This window comes from Plectropomus leopardus, chromosome 4, assembly GCF_008729295.1.
Source record: "Plectropomus leopardus isolate mb chromosome 4, YSFRI_Pleo_2.0, whole genome shotgun sequence".
Taxonomy (NCBI): domain Eukaryota; kingdom Metazoa; phylum Chordata; class Actinopteri; order Perciformes; family Serranidae; genus Plectropomus; species Plectropomus leopardus.
Window position 1 is genome coordinate 6,144,151 of NC_056466.1, and position 25,415 is coordinate 6,169,565.

General features: G+C 37.6%; 1 protein-coding gene across 1 annotated transcript in view; it reads left to right on the forward strand.

The window, feature by feature from the left end:
* The window catches only part of LOC121942054 (protein Dok-7-like), a 45,722-nt gene extending 20,337 nt beyond the window's left edge, over positions 1-25,385 (forward strand). The window contains 8 exon segments of the mRNA XM_042485133.1: positions 1,688-1,795; positions 3,506-4,410; positions 8,759-8,830; positions 10,671-10,716; positions 11,214-11,322; positions 11,324-11,361; positions 11,522-11,713; positions 24,032-25,385. Coding sequence (XP_042341067.1) covers positions 1,688-1,795; positions 3,506-4,410; positions 8,759-8,830; positions 10,671-10,716; positions 11,214-11,322; positions 11,324-11,361; positions 11,522-11,713; positions 24,032-24,168 — 1,607 coding nt within the window. The 3' untranslated portion in view covers positions 24,169-25,385.
* The last annotated feature ends 30 nt before the right edge of the window (positions 25,386-25,415 follow it).

The following is a 25,415-nucleotide window of genomic DNA, read 5'->3' on the forward strand; positions in this document are numbered from 1 at the left end:
CTGTGACGTTATTCATTTAAACATGGGGATTGACTTGCTTTGGAGCCAGCCCCAAGTGGTCATTAAAGGGACTGCAGTTTTTGGTTCTTCCGCATTGGCTTCATTTTTCAGCTCCAAAAGTTGCTTTTTTTAATAGATTTTTAATTTGACTTCCAATTAATTATTTTTATATTTTGGTTTTGTTTTTGTAACTCAAGTTGAAGCTCAGAGGAGTGAAAATATAACGTGATGTTGCAGAGTCAGCTTTATTTTGCAGACTGTTGGATTGAAAGAGAGGCAAAAACAAATGTGTGTAGTTGTGTAGGTCGGTGGAGAGCATAAGTCAGAATCAACGAGGTTGACAGAAAGACACAAAAAGACAGCATCCAGCTTGAAAATGTCCAAATTTAAACTTCAGCCTCCCTGTAACTTTTATTCTGGTGTGAGCCAACCTGCGTCACCTGCTCTGAGGCCCACTGTAACCCCACGACATTCAGCGCTGTGAAGCAGCTATAATTAGCGCAGACCAGCAACGTTAGCAAATGTTAGCTGACACTTCACATAGCGTAGTGGAGAAACTTGGCAGGTTAGCGTTAGCTGCTGCGCTCCAGGGGCACAGATCCAGGGGTTAGGTTGTTGACACCTATACACACAAACACCCTGACCCAATGCAACGTGCTCGCACTGACACGCACACACACACATACACACACACATATACACACACATAATGTATATATAGCAGGCATTAAGTGTATAATTGGCAGGGTTTTACGCTAAATTGATTTTCCAACAGATTGTTGAGGCGCCTATAACCCCCTTGGAGATGTTAAATTTACAGGCAGTCGGAGACACGCTTGCACACACAGACATCTTAAAGAGGAGGCTAATGCATTCAGTAGCCCTCCTTTTGTGTTATACAAAAGTGTTTTCTGCCCTGGTTTTAAGAGATGTGAATTTCTAAGTCATTTCAGCTCTCTGAAATATGTTTTCAACCTAATGCGATCAAAACAAAGTCAGTGACCTTGAAATACTTCTATACAGGTTTTTATCTACATACATGCTGTGAAAATTGCAGTGCGTTAATTCATTCCAAAGTTTTTTTTTTGGACTGCGGCCAAAGTAACATTTTAATTTTGAGGACAACAAAGATAATTGATTCTCAAATTGCAGTAAGAACTTCACTTCTGAGCTTTACTGTTAAAGTTTTAGTTGAAGATTGCAGATTGCAACCAGCTGACACTTTTCCTTGTTCAATCAATCAATCAATTTTATCTTTTATATCGTATCTCTTTACCCTTTAATTGTAAATCTGTATGCTCTATTGTGTTTTTATATTTTATTGCTCTGTAAAGCACTTTGAATTGCTCTGTTGTATGAAATGTGCTAAACAAATGAAACACAAAAACACAACCATTCTTACTTTCACTACAGAAAACACACTATATTCCATTTCCTCCAGTATATATCTCTAAATCCTGCACACTTCCTGCACACTAGACCTTTAATACGAAAAATTTTGCTCTAATTTAAATCACTTTTTTTATATTTCATGATTCAGAAAAGATGGGCATTGTTATTGTGTTTTAATGTCATCAGCTGTGTGCATACACCTGGGTCTTGTTTTCATTATCCTTGCTTACACACTCTTGTCTTTGTGCTCTTTTTGTGTGTGTGTGTGTGTGTGTATGTGTTGTGTAAACGGCAGATCCCAATGCTGATCCAGTGTCAGCAGAGGAACGAATTACCAAGGAGGCGTCAGAGCTGGAGAAGAGACTCAGCATGTTGTCTCAGTGCAGCCTAGCGAGCAGCTCAGGTATGTTGTACTGTTAACTTCACCTTAGGATATATATTCAATATGTAACTCATGATTTCTCTGTAATGCATCAGATGGATAGTATGCATCATCTTTCAGTGGCTGATGATGACGTTTTGCTATAAATCATGAGTCCCTTGTACTTGTCCCTTGTACTACCTTGTACTTTATGCTTCTGTCCACAAAACAGCGTAATTCACTGGTCTATATTTACGAGGTCGTTCTGGGAGAGCTTTTGTTATCATTATGTGAGTGTATGAGTCAGAAATATGAAGTTCAGAGGGTCAGAGGTCCCATGACTCATTTTTGATGACTGTCTCTAAAGCTCTGAGAGAGTTTGGAAAAAAAAACCTTCATGTTTTCTGCCTTCACCACATAGAAAGGCCTGCAAAAGACTTGAACCGTGGCAAACGAGAACAGCTAATTGAGTGCTGATTTCACAGGGTCATGATAAACTCAGAGCTGAAGTGCCGACACCTCACTCACCTCACCTCCTCCTCAGTTTTTTAACACATTATGCTGTAACTTATTTTGACATACTATACTATGAATTTTTTCAATGTTATTTTTTTCAACATAGTGTACCTTCACTTTTATTAATAAACAATACTATGACCTTTTTTTTCTTTTTTTTTGGACAATATATTTTGACTTATATCAACATACTATTCCATTCATTTTTTTCTCGGCTGTTCAGTGACCTTTTTTAATATACTGTACCTTGATTTTTCGTTTTGACATACTATACATGACTTTTTTCAACATTCAACACTATGACTTCTGACAGAGGATCAGAGGTCAGATGATTAATTTTTAAGCTCAGAGTTTGGGGAGAAAAGCCTTCTGTCTTCACTGCATAGACACGCTATAGTATGCCCTTTTTTTTTTTTTTTACATACAAAACAGTTTTAACAGTTTTTTCTATACACTATACTAGGACTTTTTTGCATGCTATAATTTTTTCATGTTATATAATACTATGACTTTTTTTCTGTAATACTATACAATAAGTTTTTCTCGACAAACATTACTGTGACTTTTTTAACATACAATACAATGACTTTTTTATGTTTGTTTTGACACACTATACTGCCTTTTTTTTCAACATACAATACTATGACTTTTTATGAACATTTTTTCCACACATTATACTATGACCTCTTTTTGACCTCCTATATATCTTTTTCAACGTACTTTTCTTTAACAGTTTTTCGACACAATATACTGTGACTTATTTCAGCATACTATACAATGAATTTTTTCAACATACTGTACTTTGACTTTTTTCAATAAACAATACTTAAACCTTTTTGACATATTATACTATGACTTTTTTTTTACAAACTATGAGTGTTTTGACGTACTGTGCTTTTATCAACATTCAACACTATGACTTATGACTGCAGGTCAGAGGTGACTAATTTTTAATGATTATCTCTTAAGCTCAGAGTTTGAGGAGAAAAGCCGTCATGTATTCTTCATACGCTTCCTAGAAAAGCCTGCTAGAGACCTGAACCGTGGCAAATGAATACAGCTAATTGAGAGCTGATTTCACAGGGTCATGATATTTTTTACCCAGAGCTGAAGTACAGACACGATTATTTTTTAATTACCAAATGTCCTTTTTATGCAGCTGTTTAACTTTGTGGTGTGTGCAGGTTAATGAATCACTTCATTAGGCTCTTAATAACTTTCTCACTCTCTCTACAGCTTCCACTTACAGCTGCAGCACATCTGTTGCCGGGGACGACCAAAGCAGCATCTCCAGCTCATCCTCCAGCCAATCAGATGCAAGCTATGGAAGCAGACTTCCATTTTGGGTGGAGCCGTTGGCGAGACCGCACCTCTCCAACGAAACAGCGTCAAGCTCGTCCACGCTGAAGGCTTTGACCAGTTCAGATGACCGGCTTTATGCTGCTGTGATGGGAGGCTCTGGGACTCGTCCTTCCTCCGCCCAGCTCCATCCTCGTGGTCTCCATGACAGCGGGCGACAGAGCTCGTTAGACAGCGGGATCGGGATAGCGACAGGCAGTCAGTCATCCTACTCAGGGAGCTGCTCCTCGTATACAGGGAGTCTGGACACGGCCAGCCAGGGAGGGGAGGGGGAGTTTGGCTCCATGGCCAGCCTACCTGCACCGCCTCCACCTCCTTCTTCACCTCCTACTGTCCCTCCCCCTACTCCTCCTCCGCCTCCTCCTTTTCAGTCCACACCTACCCCAGAGCACAGTTCTGGTACCTCTTCCCCCTTCCCTTGCTCCTCCAGATCGAGCTCTTGTGCATCCCGGAGGCACAGCGAGGAATATCAAATCCCCAACCTGCTCAGACTGTGGTACGACACCCCCAGGAGTCTGCTCCAGACCCTGTCCCTGAGAGAGCCCTCCGTCCAAGAAGGCCCACCTGAGCTGGGCCGGGACAGCAGGAGCAGCGGGGATGCAGGGGGCAGTCAGGGACAATGGTGGAGCAACAGCCCCACGGGAGCAAAAGCTCAGTGTCAGACCACGATGCAGCGCTCTCACTCCTGGGGCAGCGAGAGAGCGCCCTCTGAGGACAGTGAGGGGAGGTCCACACCGAGACCCCTGATGGTGCCTGGAGGCTCGATTTGTGCAGAAACACAGGTACTGACGGCATTACACTCTGTCAAAACATCAATAAACCAGTCAGTCAACCAACCAGCAAAACACACTTTAGAATATCAGGGAGTATCATTAGATAATGTATGTGGAAATTAAAACTCCTCCTAATAAATTAAATCGCATCAATAATAGATGTTTTACACAAGCTCTGTCAGTGGGACCAGAGAAAATATGCTTTTTCAAAACATTTCCATAACCCCAGAGTCTAACACTGCGGAGATTTGGCTAATCACAGTATAATATAGTACAAGCCAAGAAAACAGATTTTCATCATCTTTATAGTGCTCAGCACTTTATTCAGAGAAACTCTCAGACTCAGTGTTCTCCCTGAGAGTTTTGCTTCTGTTTTTACATTTGCATTAAGTGAAATCTTAATGAAATGAAACAAAATGTTTCATGCTAATTGCTTCCTCCAGCTCTTGGGTTTACTCCCAAAAATTCTAATTTTTCCTTAATGTTTCCGCTTGCATTTATGAAGCCCTCAGTGGTATTTATTTTTTTCTTGTATTAATAAATGGGATCTTATGCAACTGTACCTAGTGCTAATAAGATTCGATGAGGTGTGGTTTGGATGTAGAAGAAACATGGCGAGTAGTAAGTGAAGTGATATCTCTGAGGTTACCAGTTTGGCACCTGCTGTCACAGATGTTTAGCTGTATTAGCGTGGAGACACCTCAGTGCACCACTGCTGTTAAACTGAAGTGCAGTTAGCTCCAGTATTTCAACGTGAAAGTACTCTAATGCCCGCTGACCTGCAGTTTTCTGTTATTCTGTAAGTAATTTTGATCCTGAAAATTTTACTTTTAAGATGGAGAAAGGAGGCAATGCGTATTTAGATCTGTTTAAGGGACAAGTATTGAATAATAAAGTAAAGATTTAGATCTTTGTCAGGATGAAAACTTAAGAGATCAAAAAGATGAAGATGAACCAGTATGAATGCTGAAAGCAATCTGGAATTTATGCAGAAGTAATAAAAACTAATAAAAGGAAAGGCAGTAATATGGATAAGTGTTGGACATAGTGGCACAACCACCAAACACATCTATTAACTCCAACAATACTCAAAACCTACATTCAGACTTAAAGCTACAGTTGGTAAGTTTTATAAAAATATTTGCTGAAACTTTCACTACTACACAGAGACAGATTTTCTGAAAATAAAAATGCTTCACTTCCTAAAGGCTAAACAGTACATTAAAGTATTTTTCTGAAAACAATTGAGGTGATAAAATGTTTCACGGGCTATCATGCAGTACTGTGTGGATATAGTGACAGTTTCAGTGAATATGACAAATACTTGTTATTATAAAAGTTACCAACTTAAGCCTTAACCTAACAACCTTACGTGCATTTTAAGTTCTTGGCACCATGTACCCTTTAATTTGTTTTTAAGCACTTGTAAGGTTAAGCTGATTTGTTGAGGCTTGCGATGATCATTTCTTGGTTTAGCCTGAATGACTTTGATTATAACTCAATGGTATTTCTTGAGCCTTAGTTTGGAGAGTTGTTCAGCAAATTGCCCATTAAGGGTCTTTTAGTCAGTCTTGTTGAGAGTTTACTTTTCTAATGGAGTTTTCCTCTGTTTGGCCTTTTGTAATTTTAACTTTTGCCCTTGCAGTGTTACCGAATTTTGCAGTGTTTGTGACTGATGCACCAGCAGTTCAAGCAGCAATTATTTGGCCTCCTCACACACACACGCTGCTACTTCCAATTCAACCTAATGACTCACTTGGGTGGCTGCCTTTGTAATTGGGATTTATAGTGAATGCATTAAAGGCTCGTGGGGAAGTTGAAAGCACTACAGTGCTACAGCAGCAAAAAAGCAGGAAGAAGGATACGTCAACATAAGAGGTTATATATAGAGTAGACCTGCTATTCTGTGATTCAAACTGGGAATTTTAGCATCACAAACCATTAATACCAGACTAAAACCTTTCTTAACCTGCACAGCGGCTCAAACTGTACTATGGTTTATTGAAGGCTGCTATCAATAGACTGAATAAGAGAAAGAGAAGAAGAGGATAAGTAATGTATTTGTGGTTTGCAGCAAAGTATAATTTGCACGTTTTATATGGATCATATTAGTGTGTCTAAATTAACATTGAGTATTTTATCATACTATACCATCACAGTTTTCTTGACACACTATGTTATGACTGTTTCTCGACACACTATACTCTGATTTTTTCCCCGACATACTATACCATGACTTTTTTCAACATCCTCCATTAGTTTTTTTGTGACGTTCCATACTATGAATTTTTTTCAACATGCAAAACTATGATTTTTAATGTTAATGGAACATACTATATACAATGACTTTTTTCGACACACTATATTATGACTTTTTTTTAAATACTTTACCATAACTTTTCTGACACACTATATATATATTTCCGACATACTAAACTATACGTTTTTCAACATACTGTATTAGACTTTATTAGAATTATTCTATTAGACTTTTCGAACATACAATAATGACTTTTTCTAACAGTTTTTTTGACTCAATATACTATGACTTTTTTTGACATACTATACTATGACTTTTTGAACAGTTGTTTTAATATACTGTACATTTACTTTTTTTTAACATACTGTCTTATGATATTTTTTATGCTTCTGCGCCGGATATAACAGAAGATGAAGGCATTACGTTTTTGGGTTGTTTGTTCTAGTCCGTCCTTCCATCCATTCGCATGATGTTTTTTTGACATTATTATAATTCATTTCAATGTTCTACACTCATACTAAACACACCCAACATACTATACTGACTTTTTTCAACATATAATATTTTGACTTTTGAACAGTTTTTTTTTTGGATAGACTATATTCTATTAATTTTTTGAGATACTAAACTGTGCTTTTTGTTTGGACATACTATACTATGTGTTTTTTGACGTACTGTGCTATGATCATTTTAACAAAGAGTACTATGACGTTTTAACATTTTTTTTTTGACATACTGTATACATTGAGTTTTTCGACAGACCATACTATTATTTCTTTCCCAGAGACTACACTGTATTTATTTTTGTCAGACTATATTACTTTTTTTTTTTAAAAAACATGATATACTATGACTTTTTGCAGCACACTATACTATTGCTTTTCTTTAACACATTGTACTGACTTCTTTTTGCTTCAAATAAAAAAAAAGAAAAAAGAAATGCCAGTAATCCACAAACCAGTCAGTGTAATCCTGATAGCTACGTCCACTCCTTTTTTTCAGTCGGTGCTACTATTGTGCAATCACAGCAGGCCTCCTCAGTGTCTCCCATGTGGGCATTTCAGCCTCCAGTCCAAGTCTTTTTGCATGTCTGTGGTCCAACCACCTCAGGATGTGGAAACATGGTGAGAAGATTCAAACACAAGACTGAAGTGACTGTGAATCAAAGCCAGGTCTCTCTCACTTTGAGGTGACAGTGCCACCCGCTGAGCGACTGAACCACCAATATAGAAAAACAATAACTGTAAAAAGACTAAGGTGTATGTGTACCAATCAAAAACCTGTCTGGAGCCGGTGTTGTTTTCCCTTTGATAGTTTTTGTCTGAAACCTCAAAAGAGACTTCTCCACATTATGTCTAATTAATTTTCTGATGGGTTGTGAAAAGCGCTTCCCCCCTTGTAGCGAGTAAATTATCATCAGAGCAGGAGAGGAAGCAGCATGTCTTGTGATTTCTGACAGCTCGTGTAGGAGTGTGTGGGTGTGTGTGTGTGTTCATTATAGATCATGTTTATACTGGAGAGAGAGCAAAAGGGGACTGAGAAAGTTAATGAGTAGTGATGAAACCGACAGAAACCCTCAGAGAGGAGAATCCTGTTGTAGGAAACAGAAATGAGTTTTCTTTATTCATCGTTCCTCGACTCTGTAGTGTCAGCGGTTCAATGTGGCAAAAAGTACACATCCTTCATGTCGGGTAATGAGACGATCCCCGAGTCTGCAGGTTGTATCATGCGTTGAAATAAACCGTGTGACAGATAATATTCTTGAAGCTCGAGCCTGCTGCACTATAGCTGCTTTGGGCAGGAGGAAAATGATAAATTGGGATACGCTGCCAGTCGCCCTTTTTTTTTTCTCTTGTCTACCACCTCAAAAAATGTCAGCTCTGTCCTCTCGACTCACAATTTTTCTCCTCACGTCCCCACACTTCCTTTTTTCTCCTTATCAGTGCTTGCCTCTTTGTCTGCAGCTTACAGTATCTCCCCTCTCCATGCCTCATTTCTCACCAGTCTGAACAGTTGCTGTTTCCCAGTAGCGATGTTGAATGTCCCTGTGAAAAACAATTAACCCCGTCTCGATGATAACCTCTCTTGTCTCTGCAGTGCAGTCATGGTTCAGACAACTACATCACACCAGAGCAGTGGCGGTCAGCGAGGAACAGATGTTTAACTCAGGTAAGATTTTATCTGCCCATTAACTCCTAGCTCATGTATGTTCAAAGAAAGACTATCTTAGCATTTGAAGGAAGAAACACACTCTTCCTTCTTCTTAAAGATAAATTTAATTAATAAGAATAGTTACATTATTCATTGGCCTGGGGTGACCAGTAATTAATTGTGGCTAATGTTAGCAAGGTTTAGCTCAGTGCTGTGCACCTGGCATTTTAAGTACATCTGCTGACTTTGGTAACCTTAGTTTGGTTCTACTTGGACCTTGTTTTTCCCATGTTTCTATGTCTAAGTGACCAATGAAGTCAGCAGTATTTAAAAGAGCAAGACCGCTGCAGCCATTATGAGTGAGTCAATTCACATCCACTAAAAGTGCTTGTTTATGCCTCTGATATTCTCAGATTATTTTTCGTCTGATAATGTCTGATAATAATAGAAAAGGTCCCTACAGAGATCAATCTTTTTGTTAAAGATCCTTTAAGTTTAACCAGAAACAGCCCCAAAATTGCCATTGCCAAATCCACTAGACTCTTACTTGTTTTTGGTTAGACACATTTTATTGTGAGGGGTCAGTTTGTTTTTAGAAATTGTTAGCAATTATACACAAACATAGAAATTATTAATAAATATACAAATGCAGTATGAATGTAATTATCTAATTTACATAACCAGTACAGAAACCACTCTTCTCCAGCATTTTTAAATAATAAAAAATAAATATATTAATAATAAAATAAAAATAAAATATAGACAGAAAAAAAAAAAAGTGGCTCGCTTAGTTGATGTGTCATGGATCTGTCATCTCATATGAGAATTTCTGTCTTAGATATGATTTGACTTGCAAGTCTAACATCTTCAAATCTAAAACTCAAGTCATCCCCATCTCTATTATATGCTTAATTAAGGATTTTTATCATATTCTGTTCAATAACCCCTTGTCCCCCACAACTTTTGATTGGAGGCTGTGATTTCAACAAAATAAAAATCCCAAACAAAACAATTAGTGTTTAGTCACATCTTATACCCCATATTATCTTGCAGGAATTCAATTTCACAAACCTGTTATTCAAGTCTTATGAATTTAATATTTTAAAATCTCTATTTTAAAACTGCAAAAGCCAAAGAAATTCATTTTATATTAAATATGAAATATGAAATGGAGTATATCGTTCCTTGTGACAATGATTTGGAATTAACACTAATGATTGTGTATTTTGTGATGAAACTGAAACTGCTGATCAGTTATTTTGCACATGGCTTTTGTGAATTTTAATTAGTTTCTGTCGAGTTTAAATGGTGTGTGTGTATTATGATGACTAAGTTAATGTTTATTTAAATGGAGTCAATAGAGATTTTGAAGATTTCTGGTCAAACAAAAATGACTCTTTAACTTGGAAAAAAGGAGATTTGCAGCAATTCTTTTCATATTGTTGGCAAACCCTTTAAAGAATAATCTGAGCCTATCACTGGCAAAAACCAGCAATTCTAGTGAATGTGAATTGACAGTAAACAAACAATTGAGTGGTTAAAAAATAATACTCTTAGCCTCTATTTAGCACACTTCCTTCTTAGCATGTCACAAATGAGTATGACAGCGTCTTTAAAGTGACTCAGGTGAATCTTGGGTAATATACGAAATGGTAATATCTATGTGACGTTATCCTGTAATTACATTTTGTTGCAGCAGTTTAGCAGAAGAAATAGATAGTATCAAACATGAGAAAAGTATCAGAGATGCTTATTTCTTAGAACTAAAATACTGTAAATTAGCTGCAGAACTTTTGGCCAATTCTACAGTGCCCAAAGATAAAATATGAAATAATGTTTTTGCTATTTTTTACCCTAGGTTGCCACATCACCATCAGGCTTGGTGCCTTTCGCAGATTCACAAGGTGTGTTTCGGTCTTTGTCAGTAGTACTACCCAAGTTCTGTAATTAAGTCCAATGGAGTCCAGTTTTAAGGTACTGCGACTCACTTGAGTATTTCAGTTTTATGCCAGTTGACTTGAACTCTGCTGCACTTCAGAGGTAAATTGCTAATTTATTTGACAGTTACTACTTTTACATTTAATTTTTGAATGGTTTATAAAATATGATGCATTGCATAGATTGAATCATCCAGTAGCATGGGGTTGTTAAAATGAGCCCCACTTTGGCAAGCTGCAAGTTTAAAATACTGCTCACATGTTCGTGCATTACATAATGTTAGATAGCACTGACCATTCTGCCTAACAATGAGTAGTTTTACTTTTGTACTGTGAGTACATTTTGCTTGTACTACTTACAGTAATACTTTAGCTTGATTTTAAAATGAAGAATTTTCTTGTGATTGAGTGCTCTCACGTTGTTACTTTTATATAGGTGAATGACCTGGATATTTTGTTCGCAGATCCTCCTCTTTGTGTGAGAGAGGAGCAGGATGACGTCGGGTATGTTGGTGATAGGTTGGCAGGTCTGAAGAAGTCGGCGCCCTCTCGGCCACCCTCTGCCCCTCCCTCTACCTGTTGCACTGTTGCGTAGGCCAACATCAGCCTGTGGTAATCAAAAAATCATTACGTTTTCCAGATATAACTCATTTGTCTTTGTGTTTTTCAATCAAAAGTAGCTCACTGTTGATATACTAACATATTTAACACAGCTGGTGCAGGATTGAATGGGCAATCAGTTAAACAGCTATTCTTTGGATTTTTCCTGCAGGCACTTTCCAGTCTGCTCATGAAGCTCCTCCATCCCTGGACACTGGGCTCCACAGTGGCAGCGCTGTTAATTATGTTAATATCCCCATTAGCCCCCTGCCAGCAAGAACCAACAGAGAGCTCCTCTACACGGAGCTGAACCTGCAAGAACTCGGCTCAGGTCCAGTCTCCAGTCCCTACAGTGCCCACAGAGGTAAGACTTTGAAGCTGAATTATTTATGTCCTTTCTCTGCATATCCCACATATACATAAGGCGGACTGTTGCAAATTTCAGTTACATTTTTTAAATATTTTTTTCCATCCATCCATTTTCTACCGCTCATCCGGGATCGGGTCACGGGGGCAGCAGCCTAAGGACGGAAACACAGACTTTCCTCTCCCTGGCCACTTCGTCCAGCTCTTCCCTGGGGATCCCGAGGTGTTCCCAGGGCTGCTGAGAGACATAGTCTCTCCAGTGTGTCCTGGGTCTTCCCTGGGGTCTCCTACCGGTGGGACGTGCCCCGAACACCTCACCAGGGAGGCGTCCTGGAGGCATCCTTATCAGATGCCGAGCCACCTCACCCTCCACCCGTTTTTGAGATATGTCAAATTTTGACATTTTTGCCTTACTATAGCCTTGCTTTTTCGGTCATTTTTTCGACATGCCTAATTTCATTGTTTTTTTTTTGCTCTTTTTGCAACTTTCTATGCTATGGCGTGTCTTTGCAGGCTATTCTAAGCTGATTCCATGTGATTTCAGGAATTTTTGGGATATGTCCAATTTTGACATTTTTGCCTTACTATAGTCTTGCTTTTTCGGTCATTTTTTCGACATGCCAAATTATGGTGTTTTTTTTGCTCTTTTTGTAACTTTCTATGCTATGGCTTGTTTTGGCAGGTTATTCTAAGCTGATTCAAAGTGTTTTCAGCAATTTTTAAGGTAATGTCAAATTTTGACATTTTTGCCTTACTATAGTCTTGCTTTTTTGGTCATTTTTTATCAGATGCCCGAGCCACCTCATCTGGCTCTCAACGCGGAGGAGCAGCGGCTTTACTCCGAGCTCCTCCCGGATGACCGAGCTTCTCACCCTGTCTCTAAGGGAGAGTCCAGCCACCCTATGGAGGAAGCTCATTTCGGCCGCTTGTACCCGCGATCTTGTTCTTTTCGGTCACTACCTAAAGCTTGTGACCATAGGTGAGGGTAGGAACGTAGATTGACCAGTAAATCGAGAGCTTTGCCTTTCGTCTCAGCTCCCTCTTCACCACGACAGATCGGTGCAGAGTCAGCATTACTGCCGTAGCTGCAACGATCCGCCTGTCGATCTCCCGCTCCATCCTTCCCTCACTCGTGAACCCTGAGGTACTTAATCTCCACCACTTGGGGCAGGATCTCCTCCCCGATCAGGAGAGGGCACTCCACCTTTTTCCGGCTGAGAACCATGGCCTCAGATTTGGAGGTGCTGATTGTCATCCCGGAGAGCTTCACACTTGGCTGCGTACCGCTCCAGTGAGAGCTAATGGTCACAGCCTGAGGAAGCCAACAAAACAAATATTTTTTTCAATTTCTTAAATTCTTCTTAAATTAGTTTTTGATTAAGTTCTGGCCCGCCATCTAATTGTTTAGAAAAAATTGGCCCCAAGGCCAAACTTACATGCCCATCCCTTCGCAGGCTATTCTATGCTAATTCGAGGTGTTTTCAGCTATTTTTTTCGACATGCCAAATTCTGATGTTTTTGGTTCATTTTGCACCTTTCTATGCTATGGCTTGTTTTGGAAGGCTATTCTTAGCTGATCCCAGGTGTTTTCAGACATTTTTGAGATGTGTGTAATTTGCTGAATTATGATTTTTTTTGGCTCTTTTTGCAACTATCTATGCTATGGCTTGTTTTGGCAGGCTATTCTGAGCTGATTCAAAGTGTTATCAGACATTTTTGGGATATGTCCCATTTTAACATTTTTGCCTTACTATAGTCTTGCTTTTTCGGTCATTTTTTTCGACATGCCTAATTTCATTGTTTTTGGCTCTTTTTGCAACTTTCTATGCTATGGCTCCTTTTGGCAGGGTATTCTAAACTGATTCCATGTGATTTCAGGAATTTTTGGGACATGTCAAATTTTGACATTTTTGCCTTACTATAGTCTTGCTTTTTTGGTCATTTTTTCGACATGCCAAAAATTATGGTGTTTTTTGCTCTTTTTGTAACTTTCTATGCTATGGCTTGTTTTGGCAGGTTATTCTAAGCTGATTCAAAGTGCTTTCAGCCATTTTTGGGATATGTCCAATTTTGACATGTTTGCCTTACTATCGCATTGCTTTTTTTTTGGTCATTTTTTCGACATGCCAAAATATGGTGTTTTCTGCTCTTTTTTTTTTTACTTTCTATGCTATGGCATGCCTTTGCAGGGTATTCTAAGCTGATTCCAGGTGATTTCAGGAATTTTTGGGACATGTCAAATTTTAAAATTTTTGCCTTACTATATAGTCTTGCTTTTTGGGTCATTTTTTCGACATGCCAAAATATGGTGTTTTCTTCTCTTTTTGTAACTTTCTATGCTATGGCATGCCTTTGCAGGCTATTCTAAGCTGATTCCAGGTGTTTCCACCCGTTTTTGAGACATGTCAAATTTTGACATTTTTGCCTTACTATAGCCTTGCTTTTTCGGTCATTTTTTCGACATGCCTAATTTCATTGTTTTTTTGGCTCTTTTTGCAACTTTCTATGCTATGGCGTGTCTTTGCAGGCTATTCTAAGCTGATTCCAGGTGATTTCAGGAATTTTTGGGACATGTCCAATTTTGACATTTTTTGCCTTACTATAGTCTTGCTTTTTCTGGTTTTTTTTTGACATGCAAAATTTTGCTTTTTTTTCTTTAGCTCATTTTGTAACTTTCTATGCTATGGCGTGCATTTGCAGGCTATTCTAAGCTGATTCAAAGTATTTCCACCCGTTTTTGAGACATGTCCAATTTTGACATTTTTGCCTTACTATAGTCTTGCTTTTTTGGTCATTTTTTTCGACATCCCTAATTTCATTGTTTTGGGCTCTTTTTGTAACTTTCTATGCTATGGCGTGCCTTTGCAGGCTATTCTAAGCTGATTCAAAGTATTTCCACCCGTTTTTGAGACATGTCCAATTTTGACATTTTTGCCTTACTATAGCCTTGCTTTTTCTGTCATTTTTTCGACATGCCAAATTATGGTGTTTTTGGCTCTTTTTGTAACTTTCTATGCTATGGCGTGTCTTTGCAGGGTATTCTAAGCTGATTCCAGGTGATTTCAGGAATTTTTGGGACATGTCAAATTTTGACATTTTTGCCTTACTATAGTCTTGCTTTTTGGGTCATTTTTTCGACATGCCAAAATATGGTGTTTTCTTCTCTTTTTGTAACTTTCTATGCTATGGCATGCCTTTGCAGGCTATTCTAAGCTGATTCCAGGTGTTTCCACCCGTTTTTGAGACATGTCAAATTTTGACATTTTTGCCTTACTATAGCCTTGCTTTTTCGGTCATTTTTTCGACATGCCTAATTTCATTGTTTTTGGCTCATTGTGTAACTTTCTCTGCTATGGCATGCCTTTGCAGGTTATTCTAAGCTGATTCCAGGTGTTTTTAGCCATTTTTGGGATATGTCCCATTTTGACATTTTTTTGCCTTACTATAGTCTTGCTTTTTTAGTCATTTTTTCGACATGCCTAATTTCATTGTTTTTGGCTCTTTTTGTAACTTTCTATGCTATGGCATGCCTTTGCAGGCTATTCTAAGCTGATTCCAGGTGTTTCCACCCGTTTTTGAGACATGTCAAATTTTGACATTTTTGCCTTACTATAACCTTGCTTTTTTGGTCATTTTTTCGAAATGCCTAATTTCATTGTTTTTTTGGCTCTTTTTGCAACTTTCTATGCTATGGCGTGTCTTTGCAGGGTATTCTAAGCTGATTCCATGTGATTTCAGGAATTTTTGGGGACATGTCAAATTTTGACATTTTTGCCTTACTATAGCCTTGCATTTTTGGTCATTTTTTTGGACATGCCCAATTTCATGGTTTTTTTGGCTCTTTTTGCAACTTTCTATGCTATGGCGTGTCTTTGCAGGCTATTCTAAGCTGATTCCATGTGATTTCAGGAATTTTTGGGATATGTCCAATTTTGACATTTTTGCTTTACTATAGTCTTGCTTTTTCGGTCATTTTTTCGACATGCCAAATTATGGTGTTTTTTGCTTTTTTTGTAACTTTCTATGCTATGACTTGTTTTGGCAGGTTATTCTAAGCTGATTCAAAGTGTTTTCAGCCATTTTTTGGGATATGTCCAATTTTGACATTTTTGCCTTACTATAGCCTTGCTTTTTTGGTCATTTTTTCGACATCCCTAATTTCATTGTTTTTGGCTCTTTTTGTAACTTTCTATGCTATGGCATGCCTTTGCAGGCTATTCTAAGCTGATTCCAGGTGTTTCCACCCGTTTTTGAGATATGTCAAATTTTGACATTTTTGCTTACTATAGCCTTGCTTTTTCGGTCATTTTTTCGACATGCCTAATTTCATTGTTTTTTGGCTCTTTTTGCAACTTTCTATGCTATGGCGTGTCTTTGCAGGCTATTCTAAGCTGATTCCATGTGATTTCAGGAATTTTTGGGATATGTCCAATTTTGACATTTTTGCCTTACTATAGTCTTGCTTTTTCGGTCATTTTTTCGACATGCCAAATTATGGTGTTTTTTTGCTCTTTTTGCAACTTTCTATGCTATGGCGTGTCTTTGCAGGCTATTCTAAGCTGATTCCATGTGATTTCAGGAATTTTTGGGGATATGTCCAATTTTGACATTTTTGCCTTACTATAGTCTTGCTTTTTCGGTCATTTTTTCGACATGCCAAATTATGGTGTTTTTTGCTCTTTTTGTAACTTTCTATGCTATGGCTTGTTTTGGCAGGTTATTCTAAGCTGATTCAAAGTGTTTTCAGCCATTTTTAGGATATGTCCAATTTTGACATTTTTGCCTTACTATAGTCTTGCTTTTTTGGTCATTTTTTCGACATCCCTAATTTCATTGTTTTGGGCTCTTTTTGTAACTTTCTATGCTATGGCGTGCCTTTGCAGGCTATTCTAAGCTGATTCAAAGTATTTCCACCCGTTTTTTGAGACATGTCCAATTTTGACATTTTTGCCTTACTATAGCCTTGCTTTTTCGGTCATTTTTTCGACATGCCAAATTATGGTGTTTTTGGCTCTTTTGTAACTTTCTATGCTATGGCGTGTCTTTGCAGGGTATTCTAAGCTGATTCCAGGTGATTTCAGGAAGTTTTGGGACATGTCAAATTTTGACATTTTTGCCTTACTATAGTCTTGCTTTTTGGGTCATTTTTTCGACATGCCAAAATATGGTGTTTTCTTCTCTTTTTGTAACTTTCTATGCTATGGCATGCCTTTGCAGGCTATTCTAAGCTGATTCCAGGTGTTTCCACCTGTTTTTGAGACATGTCAAATTTTGACATTTTTGCCTTTACTATAGCCTTGCTTTTTCGGTCATTTTTTCGACATGCCTAATTTCATTGTTTTTGGCTCATTTTGTAACTTTCTATGCTATGGCATGCCTTTGCAGGTTATTCTAAGCTGATTCCAGGTGTTTTTCAGCCATTTTTAGGATATGTCCAATTTTGACATTTTTGCCTTACTATAGTCTTGCTTTTTTGGTCATTTTTTTTTCGACATGCCTAATTTCATTGTTTTGGGCTCTTTTTGTAACTTTCTATGCTATGGCGTGCCTTTGCAGGCTATTCTAAGCTGATTCAAAGTATTTCCACCCGTTTTTGAGACATGTCCAATTTTGACATTTTTTGCCTTACTATAGCCTTGCTTTTTCGGTCATTTTTTCGACATGCCAAATTATGGTGTTTTTGGCTCTTTTTGTAACTTTCTATGCTATGGCATGCCTTTGCAGGCTATTCTAAGCTGATTCCAGGTGTTTCCACCCGTTTTTGAGACATGTCAAATTTTGACATTTTTGCCTTACTATAGTCTTGCTTTTTTGGTCATTTTTTCGACATCCCTAATTTCATTGTTTTGGGCTCTTTTTGTAACTTTCTATGCTATGGCGTGCCTTTGCAGGTTATTCTAAGCTGATTCAAAGTATTTCCCCCGTTTTTGAGACATGTCCAATTTTGACATTTTTGCCTTACTATAGTCTTGCTTTTTCGGTCATTTTTTCGACATGCCAAATTATGGTGTTTTTGGCTCTTTTTGTAACTTTCTATGCTATGGCGTGTCTTTGCAGGGTATTCTAAGCTGATTCCAGGTGATTTCAGGAATTTTTGGGACATGTCAAATTTTGACATTTTTGCCTTACTATAGTCTTGCTTTTTGGTCATTTTTTCGACATGCCAAAATATGGTGTTTTTTCTCTTTTTTGTAACTTTCTATGCTATGGCATGCCTTTGCAGGCTATTCTAAGCTGATTCCAGGTGTTTCCACCCCCGTTTTTGAGACATGTCAAATTTTGACATTTTTGCCTTACTATAGCCTTGCTTTTTCGGTCATTTTTTCGACATGCTAATTTCATTGTTTTTGGCTCATTGTGTAACTTTCTCTGCTATGGCATGCCTTTGCAGGTTATTCTAAGCTGATTCCAGGTGTTTTTAGCCATTTTTGGGATATGTCCCATTTTGACATTTTTTGCCTTACTATAGTCTTGCTTTTTAGTCATTTTTTCGACATGCCTATTTCATTGTTTTTGGCTCTTTTTGTAACTTTCTATGCTATGGCATGCCTTTGCAGGCTATTCTAAGCTGATTCCAGGTGTTTCCACCCGTTTTTTTGAGACATGTCAAATTTTGACATTTTTGCCTTACTATAACCTTGCTTTTTTGGTCATTTTTTCGACATGCCTAATTTCATTGTTTTTTGGCTCTTTTTGCAAACTTTCTATGCTATGGCGTGTCTTTGCAGGCTATTCTAAGCTGATTCCAGTGATTTCAGGAATTTTTGGGATATGTCCAATTTTGACATTTTTGCTTTACTATAGTCTTGCTTTTTTGGTCATTTTTTCGACATGCCAAATTATGGTGTTTTTTGCTCTTTTTGTAACTTTCTATGCTATGACTTGTTTTGCAGGTTATTCTAAGCTGATTCAAAGTGTTTTCAGGCCATTTTTGGGATATGTCCAATTTTGACATTTTTGCCTTACTATAGCCTTGCTTTTTTGGTCATTTTTTTCGACATCCCTAATTTCATTGTTTTTTGGCTCTTTTTGTAACTTTCTTATGCTATGGCATGCCTTTGCAGGCTATTCTAAGCTGATTCCAGGTGTTTCCACCGTTTTTGAGATATGTCAAATTTTGACATTTTTGCCTTACTATAGCCTTGCTTTTTCGGTCATTTTTTCGACATGCCTAATTTCATTGTTTTTGGCTCTTTTTGCAACTTTCTATGCTATGGCGTGTCTTTGCAGGCTATTCTAAGCTGATTCCATGTGATTTCAGGAATTTTTGGGATATGTCCAATTTTGACATTTTTGCTTACTATAGTCTTGCTTTTTCGGTCATTTTTTTCGACATGCCAAATTATGGTGTTTTTTGCTCTTTTTGTAACTTTCTATGCTATGGCTTGTTTTGGCAGGTTTTCTAAGCTGATTCAAAGTGTTTTCAGCCATTTTTAGGATATGTCCAATTTTGACATTTTTGCCTTACTATAGTCTTGCTTTTTTGGTCATTTTTTTCGGACATGCCTAATTTCATTGTTTTTGGCTCTTTTTGTAACTTTCTATGCTATGGCATGCCTTTGCAGGCTATTCTAAGCTGATTCCAGGTGTTTCCACCCGTTTTTGAGACATGTCAAATTTTGACATTTTTGCCTTACTATAGTCTTGCTTTTTCTGTCATTTTTTAGACATGCCAAATTCTGATGTTTTTGGATCATTTTGCAACTTTCAATGCTATTGTGTGACTTTGCAGGCTATTCTAAGCTGATTCAAAGTGTTTTCAGCTATTTTTGGGATATGTCCAATTTTGACATTTTTGCCTTGTCTTGCTTTTTCGGTCATTTTTTCGACATGCCTAATTTCATTGTTTTTGGCTCTTTTTGCAACTTACTAAGCGATGGCTTGTACTGGCTGGCTACGCTACGCTGATTCCAGGTGTTTCCACCCATTTTTGAGATGTGTCAAATTTTGACATTTTTGCCTTACTATAGTCTTGCATTTTTGGTCATTTTTTTGACATGCCAAAATATGGTGTTTTTGGCTCTTTTTGTAACTTTTATTACTATGGTGTGTCTTGGCAGGTTATTCTAAGGACATTCTAGGTGTTTTCAGTTCTTTTTGGGACGTGAAATTTTTCAGATTCCAGCCTTTCTATAGTCTTGCACTTTCGGTCATTTTTTTCGACATGCCTAATTTTTTTTGGCTCTTTTTGCAACTGTCTTTGCTATGGTGTGTCTTGGTAGGCTATTCTAAGTTGATTGCAGGTGTTTTCAGACATTTTTGGGACGTCAAATTTTGACATTTTTGCCTTACTATAGACTTGCATTTTTGGTCATTTTTTCAACATGTAAAATTATGGTGTTTTTGTCTCTTTTAGCAATTTTCTATGCTATGGTGTGTCCTGGCAGGCTGTACGACTTTGTTTCTATCTGTGTGTGTTTTCATGGTATATCATTACATATTTGGGTGATTTTTCAACTTAGTATACTTTGACATGTGTCTTCATGTTATTCTATGTCATTTTCAGCCATTTTTTCGACATGTATCATGGCCATACCATACTGTGTGACCATTGTTTTGTCATCAAACATTATGACGTTTTAGGATGTTTTTTCAACTTAGTATAGTTAAATGTGTCACAGTATGGTATTCCATGTCATTTTGTGCATCTCTTCAGAATTATAGTGTAGTATGGCGAATTTGGAAAAACGTCAGAAAATTTGTTGCTTGCCGAGAGACGTGATAATATACTTAGTTGAAACAACAACCAAAAAACGGCATTTTATCGTATTGTTGAGACTGTCATAGTATACTAAGTTTGAACAACACCCAAAAAAGTCATTATATAGCATGTTTAAAAAAAATGGCTGAAAACAACATAGTATAGTATGGCAAAAATTGTCAAATTTTGACATGCCAAAAAAATGGTTGAAAATGACATAGAATAGCATGCCAAGATAGTATACTTAGTTGAAACAACACCTAAAAATGTCATCATATAGCATGTCGAAAAAATGGCCGAAAACAACATAGTATAGTATGGCGAAAATGTCAAATTTTGACATGTTGAGAAAAATGGAAGAATATGACGTGGAATAGCATGCCGAGACACGTCATAGTCTAAGTTTAAACAACAACCAAACACATCATCATATAGCATGTCGAAAAAAATGCGTTAAACGGCATAGTATAGTATGAGCAAAGTTGTCAAATTTTGACATGCCGAAAAAAACGTTTGAAAATGACATAGAATAGCATGCCAAGAGATGTCACAGTATACTTAGTTGAAACAACACCCCAAAATGTCATAATATAGCATTTTGAAAAAAATGGCCGAAAATGACATAGTATAGTATGGTGAAAACATCAAATTTTGACATTGAAAAAAATGGCAGAAAATGATGTAGTATAGCATTTTGAGACACGTCATAGTAGACCAAGTTTAAACAACACCCAAAAATGTCATAATATAGCATGTTGAAAAAATAGCGGAAAACAACATAGTATGGTATGGCAAAAAAAAAAAACGGTTGAAAATGACAAAGATTAGCATGCCGAAATAGTATACTTAGCTGAAACAACACTCAAAAACGTCATCATATAGCATGTCGGAAAAAACGGCTGAAAATGACATAGTATAGCATGCAGAGACATGTCATTGTATACTAAGTTTAAACAACACCCAAAAATGTCATAATGTAGCACGTTGAAAAAAGGTGGAAAACGACAAAATTTTGACATTTTTAGCAGAAAGTTCGCTCTGTCTAAAAACCTGTTTCTGTTTTGTCTTGTTTTGTTTAAGCCACTCACCAGAATCTAAGAATGATGAAAAGCGAACACCAGAGGATGGGAAAAAAAGGTTAAAACTGCTCAAGGCAGGCTTTAAGGATTAATTTAAAAAAAAAAAAGCGTTACGCAAAGATAACAGTTACCTCACTCCTTTTACAGGAGCTACAGACAGTATACCGACTTCCGCAGTGTCTACGCAAGATAAGGCAAAAAACACACACAGTGATCTGTTGTTCCTCTTTTACCTGGACATGCGTCGCGTCATCACTGTCTCCACTCTTCGTCTCTCCTCATTGGCTGGGCTTGGGCTGGCTTGTCAGAGTTGAAACTTCCTCCTCTCACTTGGGTTGGCGTGTTCGGGTAGAAACTTCCTCCTCCCCCTGGGGAATAGCCACTCCTCTGTGTATGGTTTCCTGTTAACGGTTGCTCAAATGGCTGCTGCTGCTGATTCATGAACATGTTGAACATGCTCATGAATCAGGATGCGGCCCCTTGCATGTTCATCTCCCTCGTGAGAAATGAGCTGCCAGGGTTAGGATCTGGGTGCAAGTTTCCATACCTGGCTGATCTCCCAACATATAGCATGTCGAAGAAATGGCTGAAAACGACATAGTGAAATATGTCAAAAACCATAACATTTTGACTATGGTTTTTAGCTATTTTTGGACGTCATATTTTGAAATTTTTGACATACTATACTGTGACAGTCTCAGTTGTTTTTTCGATATGCTATATTATGATGTGTTTGGCTATTTTTCTTGACATACTATACTATGATGTGTCTCGACATTCTGTACTATGCTGTTTTTTGCTGCTTTTGTGACGTCATATTTTGACATCCTATACTACGACGTTTTCAGACGTTTTTTTTCAACATGCCATACTATGACGTTTCTCAACATGCTATACTATGTGGTTTTAGGCAGATTTTTCGTCTTCGTCTTGTCATATTTTGACATTTTCTGTCTTTTTTTTTGGCATGCTATATTATGATGTTTTTGGCTGTTTCTTCCATCATACTACACTATGATGTTCAGAACATCATAAAAAATTCAAAGAATAGTATGTGTTCAAAAAATTTACAGAAAAGTCATAGTATAGCACATGGCCCAAAATAGCATAAAAGGTCATACTTTAATATGTGGTCAAAAAGAGCATAGAAAACTCATATGTCGTTCAAAAATTTTTAAAAAAATCATCAAATCGTTGTAGTTTGTTGTTAGAAAATCCCGAAAATGCCATAGTACAGTGTCTCTTTGAAAAAAATAAAAATTTGTGCTTGAAAGACTAAGACACTTTCATGATTTGTTCCATAACATAAAACACACCAGTAAATGCCCCATTCCTGAATTTTGAAGCTTTTGTGTCGTGAATAAGGTTGGCTGAAAACAAGCTGCTATATGAGACTATAGCACGTTACAAAGCTTTACAGCGTTGTTGTGACGGGGATGTTAGGTCATGCGACCATGCTGTGGTTTCTTTATAGCGCTAACGCTAGCTTTTTACTTCTAGAGATTGCATTGACACTATAAATATAAAAGTGGTGTTGTTTTGTGAAGATTATCTTGTTGAACAAAGTAAGTGCCCAAAACCAAAATCCAAAAATCACTTTGTTCTGTTTTTTGAGGCAGTTAGTGTGATGCTGTTTTAGAGCCTTCAGAGTAAAGACATTCTTGCAGCACTCTTATGACAAACTAAAAAAAAAAACAATTTATGGAATAAATAGGAAGAAACAATGTTTTAATGAAAAACACTTTAATGTTATTTTTAGTGCTAATTTATGTGGTATAATCACACTTTTCAACTGTGAAAATTAAGTTTACAACAGCAATGTGAATTGGCAAACTAAAGAGCACACCTCAGTTATTTTGTGCATTTACAATGAGATTAAATTAATGGTTTAAAGGAATGCTTAGCCTGCTACCCTGAATTCGTGAAGAAAACATTATTTCTCTTACATGCCTCCACAGTGAACAGAAAATCCAAAAAGTTGAATGTGCTTCATGAAATTTAAGTCGCTGGAGACTGCATTTAATAACAGTAAAACTACATCAAAACATGAGATACAAAGTTCAAATGCAAATGCAGGTTCTGCCGTGGAATCGAATTAAAAATTTTGAGCAAAAATACGTTTGGGAAGTACTGAGCATACGACTCGATAGATGATACTTAGATTATACTGTGGGAGTTGTTGGAAACAGATGTTTTTATATTGTTTCGCTGTTGTTAATTGCGTCTCTGTTTACTTCAACTCATGAATAATCTTTGCCTTTTTTGATTCTTCACAAATTCAAGGTAATCCGGTGAGTAACTGATATAAAAATGGCGATTTAGCGGGTAAAGTATTCCTTTAGACCCATATTCCGACACTACCAATGAACAAAATGTCATAAAAAATAGTGCATGGTTCAGTTGGTACAGGGTCAAAGAAACTAAACAAAGTATCTCAAGGACTCACAGGTCACTGCATGTTTGTCCCGTATGTGATCATTTCAAATTAATAAACACATGGCACAAATGCATCTGTTTTCTTCTCTTTTACTACCAGAGGAGGGCCCCATCAGGTACGCCCACCTCGACATCGCAGCCATGGAAACAGCTCAGAGAGTGGGGGCGGAGCATGCTCAGGGCAGGGAGGACGGACTGACTCAGCTGGAGAGCAGGCGGCGAGGGCCACCAAACTGACTCTGCTACGCCCAACACGGTGACACTTCAAAATGCTTTTTAACGCTATTTCTTTCTACATAAGCTAAAGTGCTTAATAGCAGTTTATCATACCACTCATTGTTGTACTTAAAACACACCCACAGTTGTGCCAGTGTACAGAAATTCCCACAAACAATCCATTCCACTTTTAACAATAAGAAGAAAATAGGAAATGCTTGGGAAGTCTCTTATGCAGCTGCCATCTTGGATGTGTTTTGTGTTCTGTTTAAGTGTTTTTAAGTTCTCATATTCTTGTACTTAAGTTAGAGCTTTTCTACATTTTTCTTGAAGACTTGTTCGTTTTTTGGGCTGCATGGCACTCCTCCGATCTTAGACCTATCTGCCTCTTTAAAGATTCTCTCAGGTGACTGTTGCATTTTAGTAAAAATAGACTTAATTATGAGGGAATAGTGAGGCAAAGTCTCTCCTCTTCCAGTGGACCATGATGGGAACTTATTTTGGGAAAAAAATAGTCAACGGCAAGAGACAAATAATTTCTTAATCCTGTTTGTCAATTTAAAAGATAAAGTTTAGATTTGATGTAAAGGAACATTTGAAAAGATGACATTGTTTCATACTTCCATGCGTCCTTTATGTTGACATAGATAAAAACGAGTCCACAGTAACGCACCTTTTAACCGAAGGCAGCATTGTGGATGGAGAATGCGTTGTACTATATTACTGTTCTGCTCTATTTCACTATTTTTTCATATATCTGCCGTCTCGTACGGTTGAATCTGGCTAGAACTGCACTACACTGCTCTGCTTTGTCTGCATGCGTAAGCTTGCAGAAAACGAGCAAATTTGGACAAAACGAACTCAAGATTACAAACAGAAGGCTGCATTTGTGTCCCTAAACAGACACGTTTTCACATCAGCAACTGCTCCTGCTTGTTCTTTCTCTCCCCAGCTGATAAAACACATCAGGTAAGGACATTTGTGTGGCGTGGTGACACTGCACAATGAGATATGTTGTTAACTGAGCGCTTTTGCGCAAAAATAAATACTACTTATACTAATAAATAATACTTTGACAAATGAAAGGCAGATTGTGACTTTCTTAACTTGGGAAATTATCTTTTAAGTTGACAAACATGTAATTTTTGGCACACTTCAGAGTAAAAAGATATTGTCTCTTGCCGCTGACTAATGTAAATTTTTTCAGAAATAAGGTCCAGGCTGGGACACTGGAGGGGGGAGAGTTTGCCTCACTATGGCACCAAACA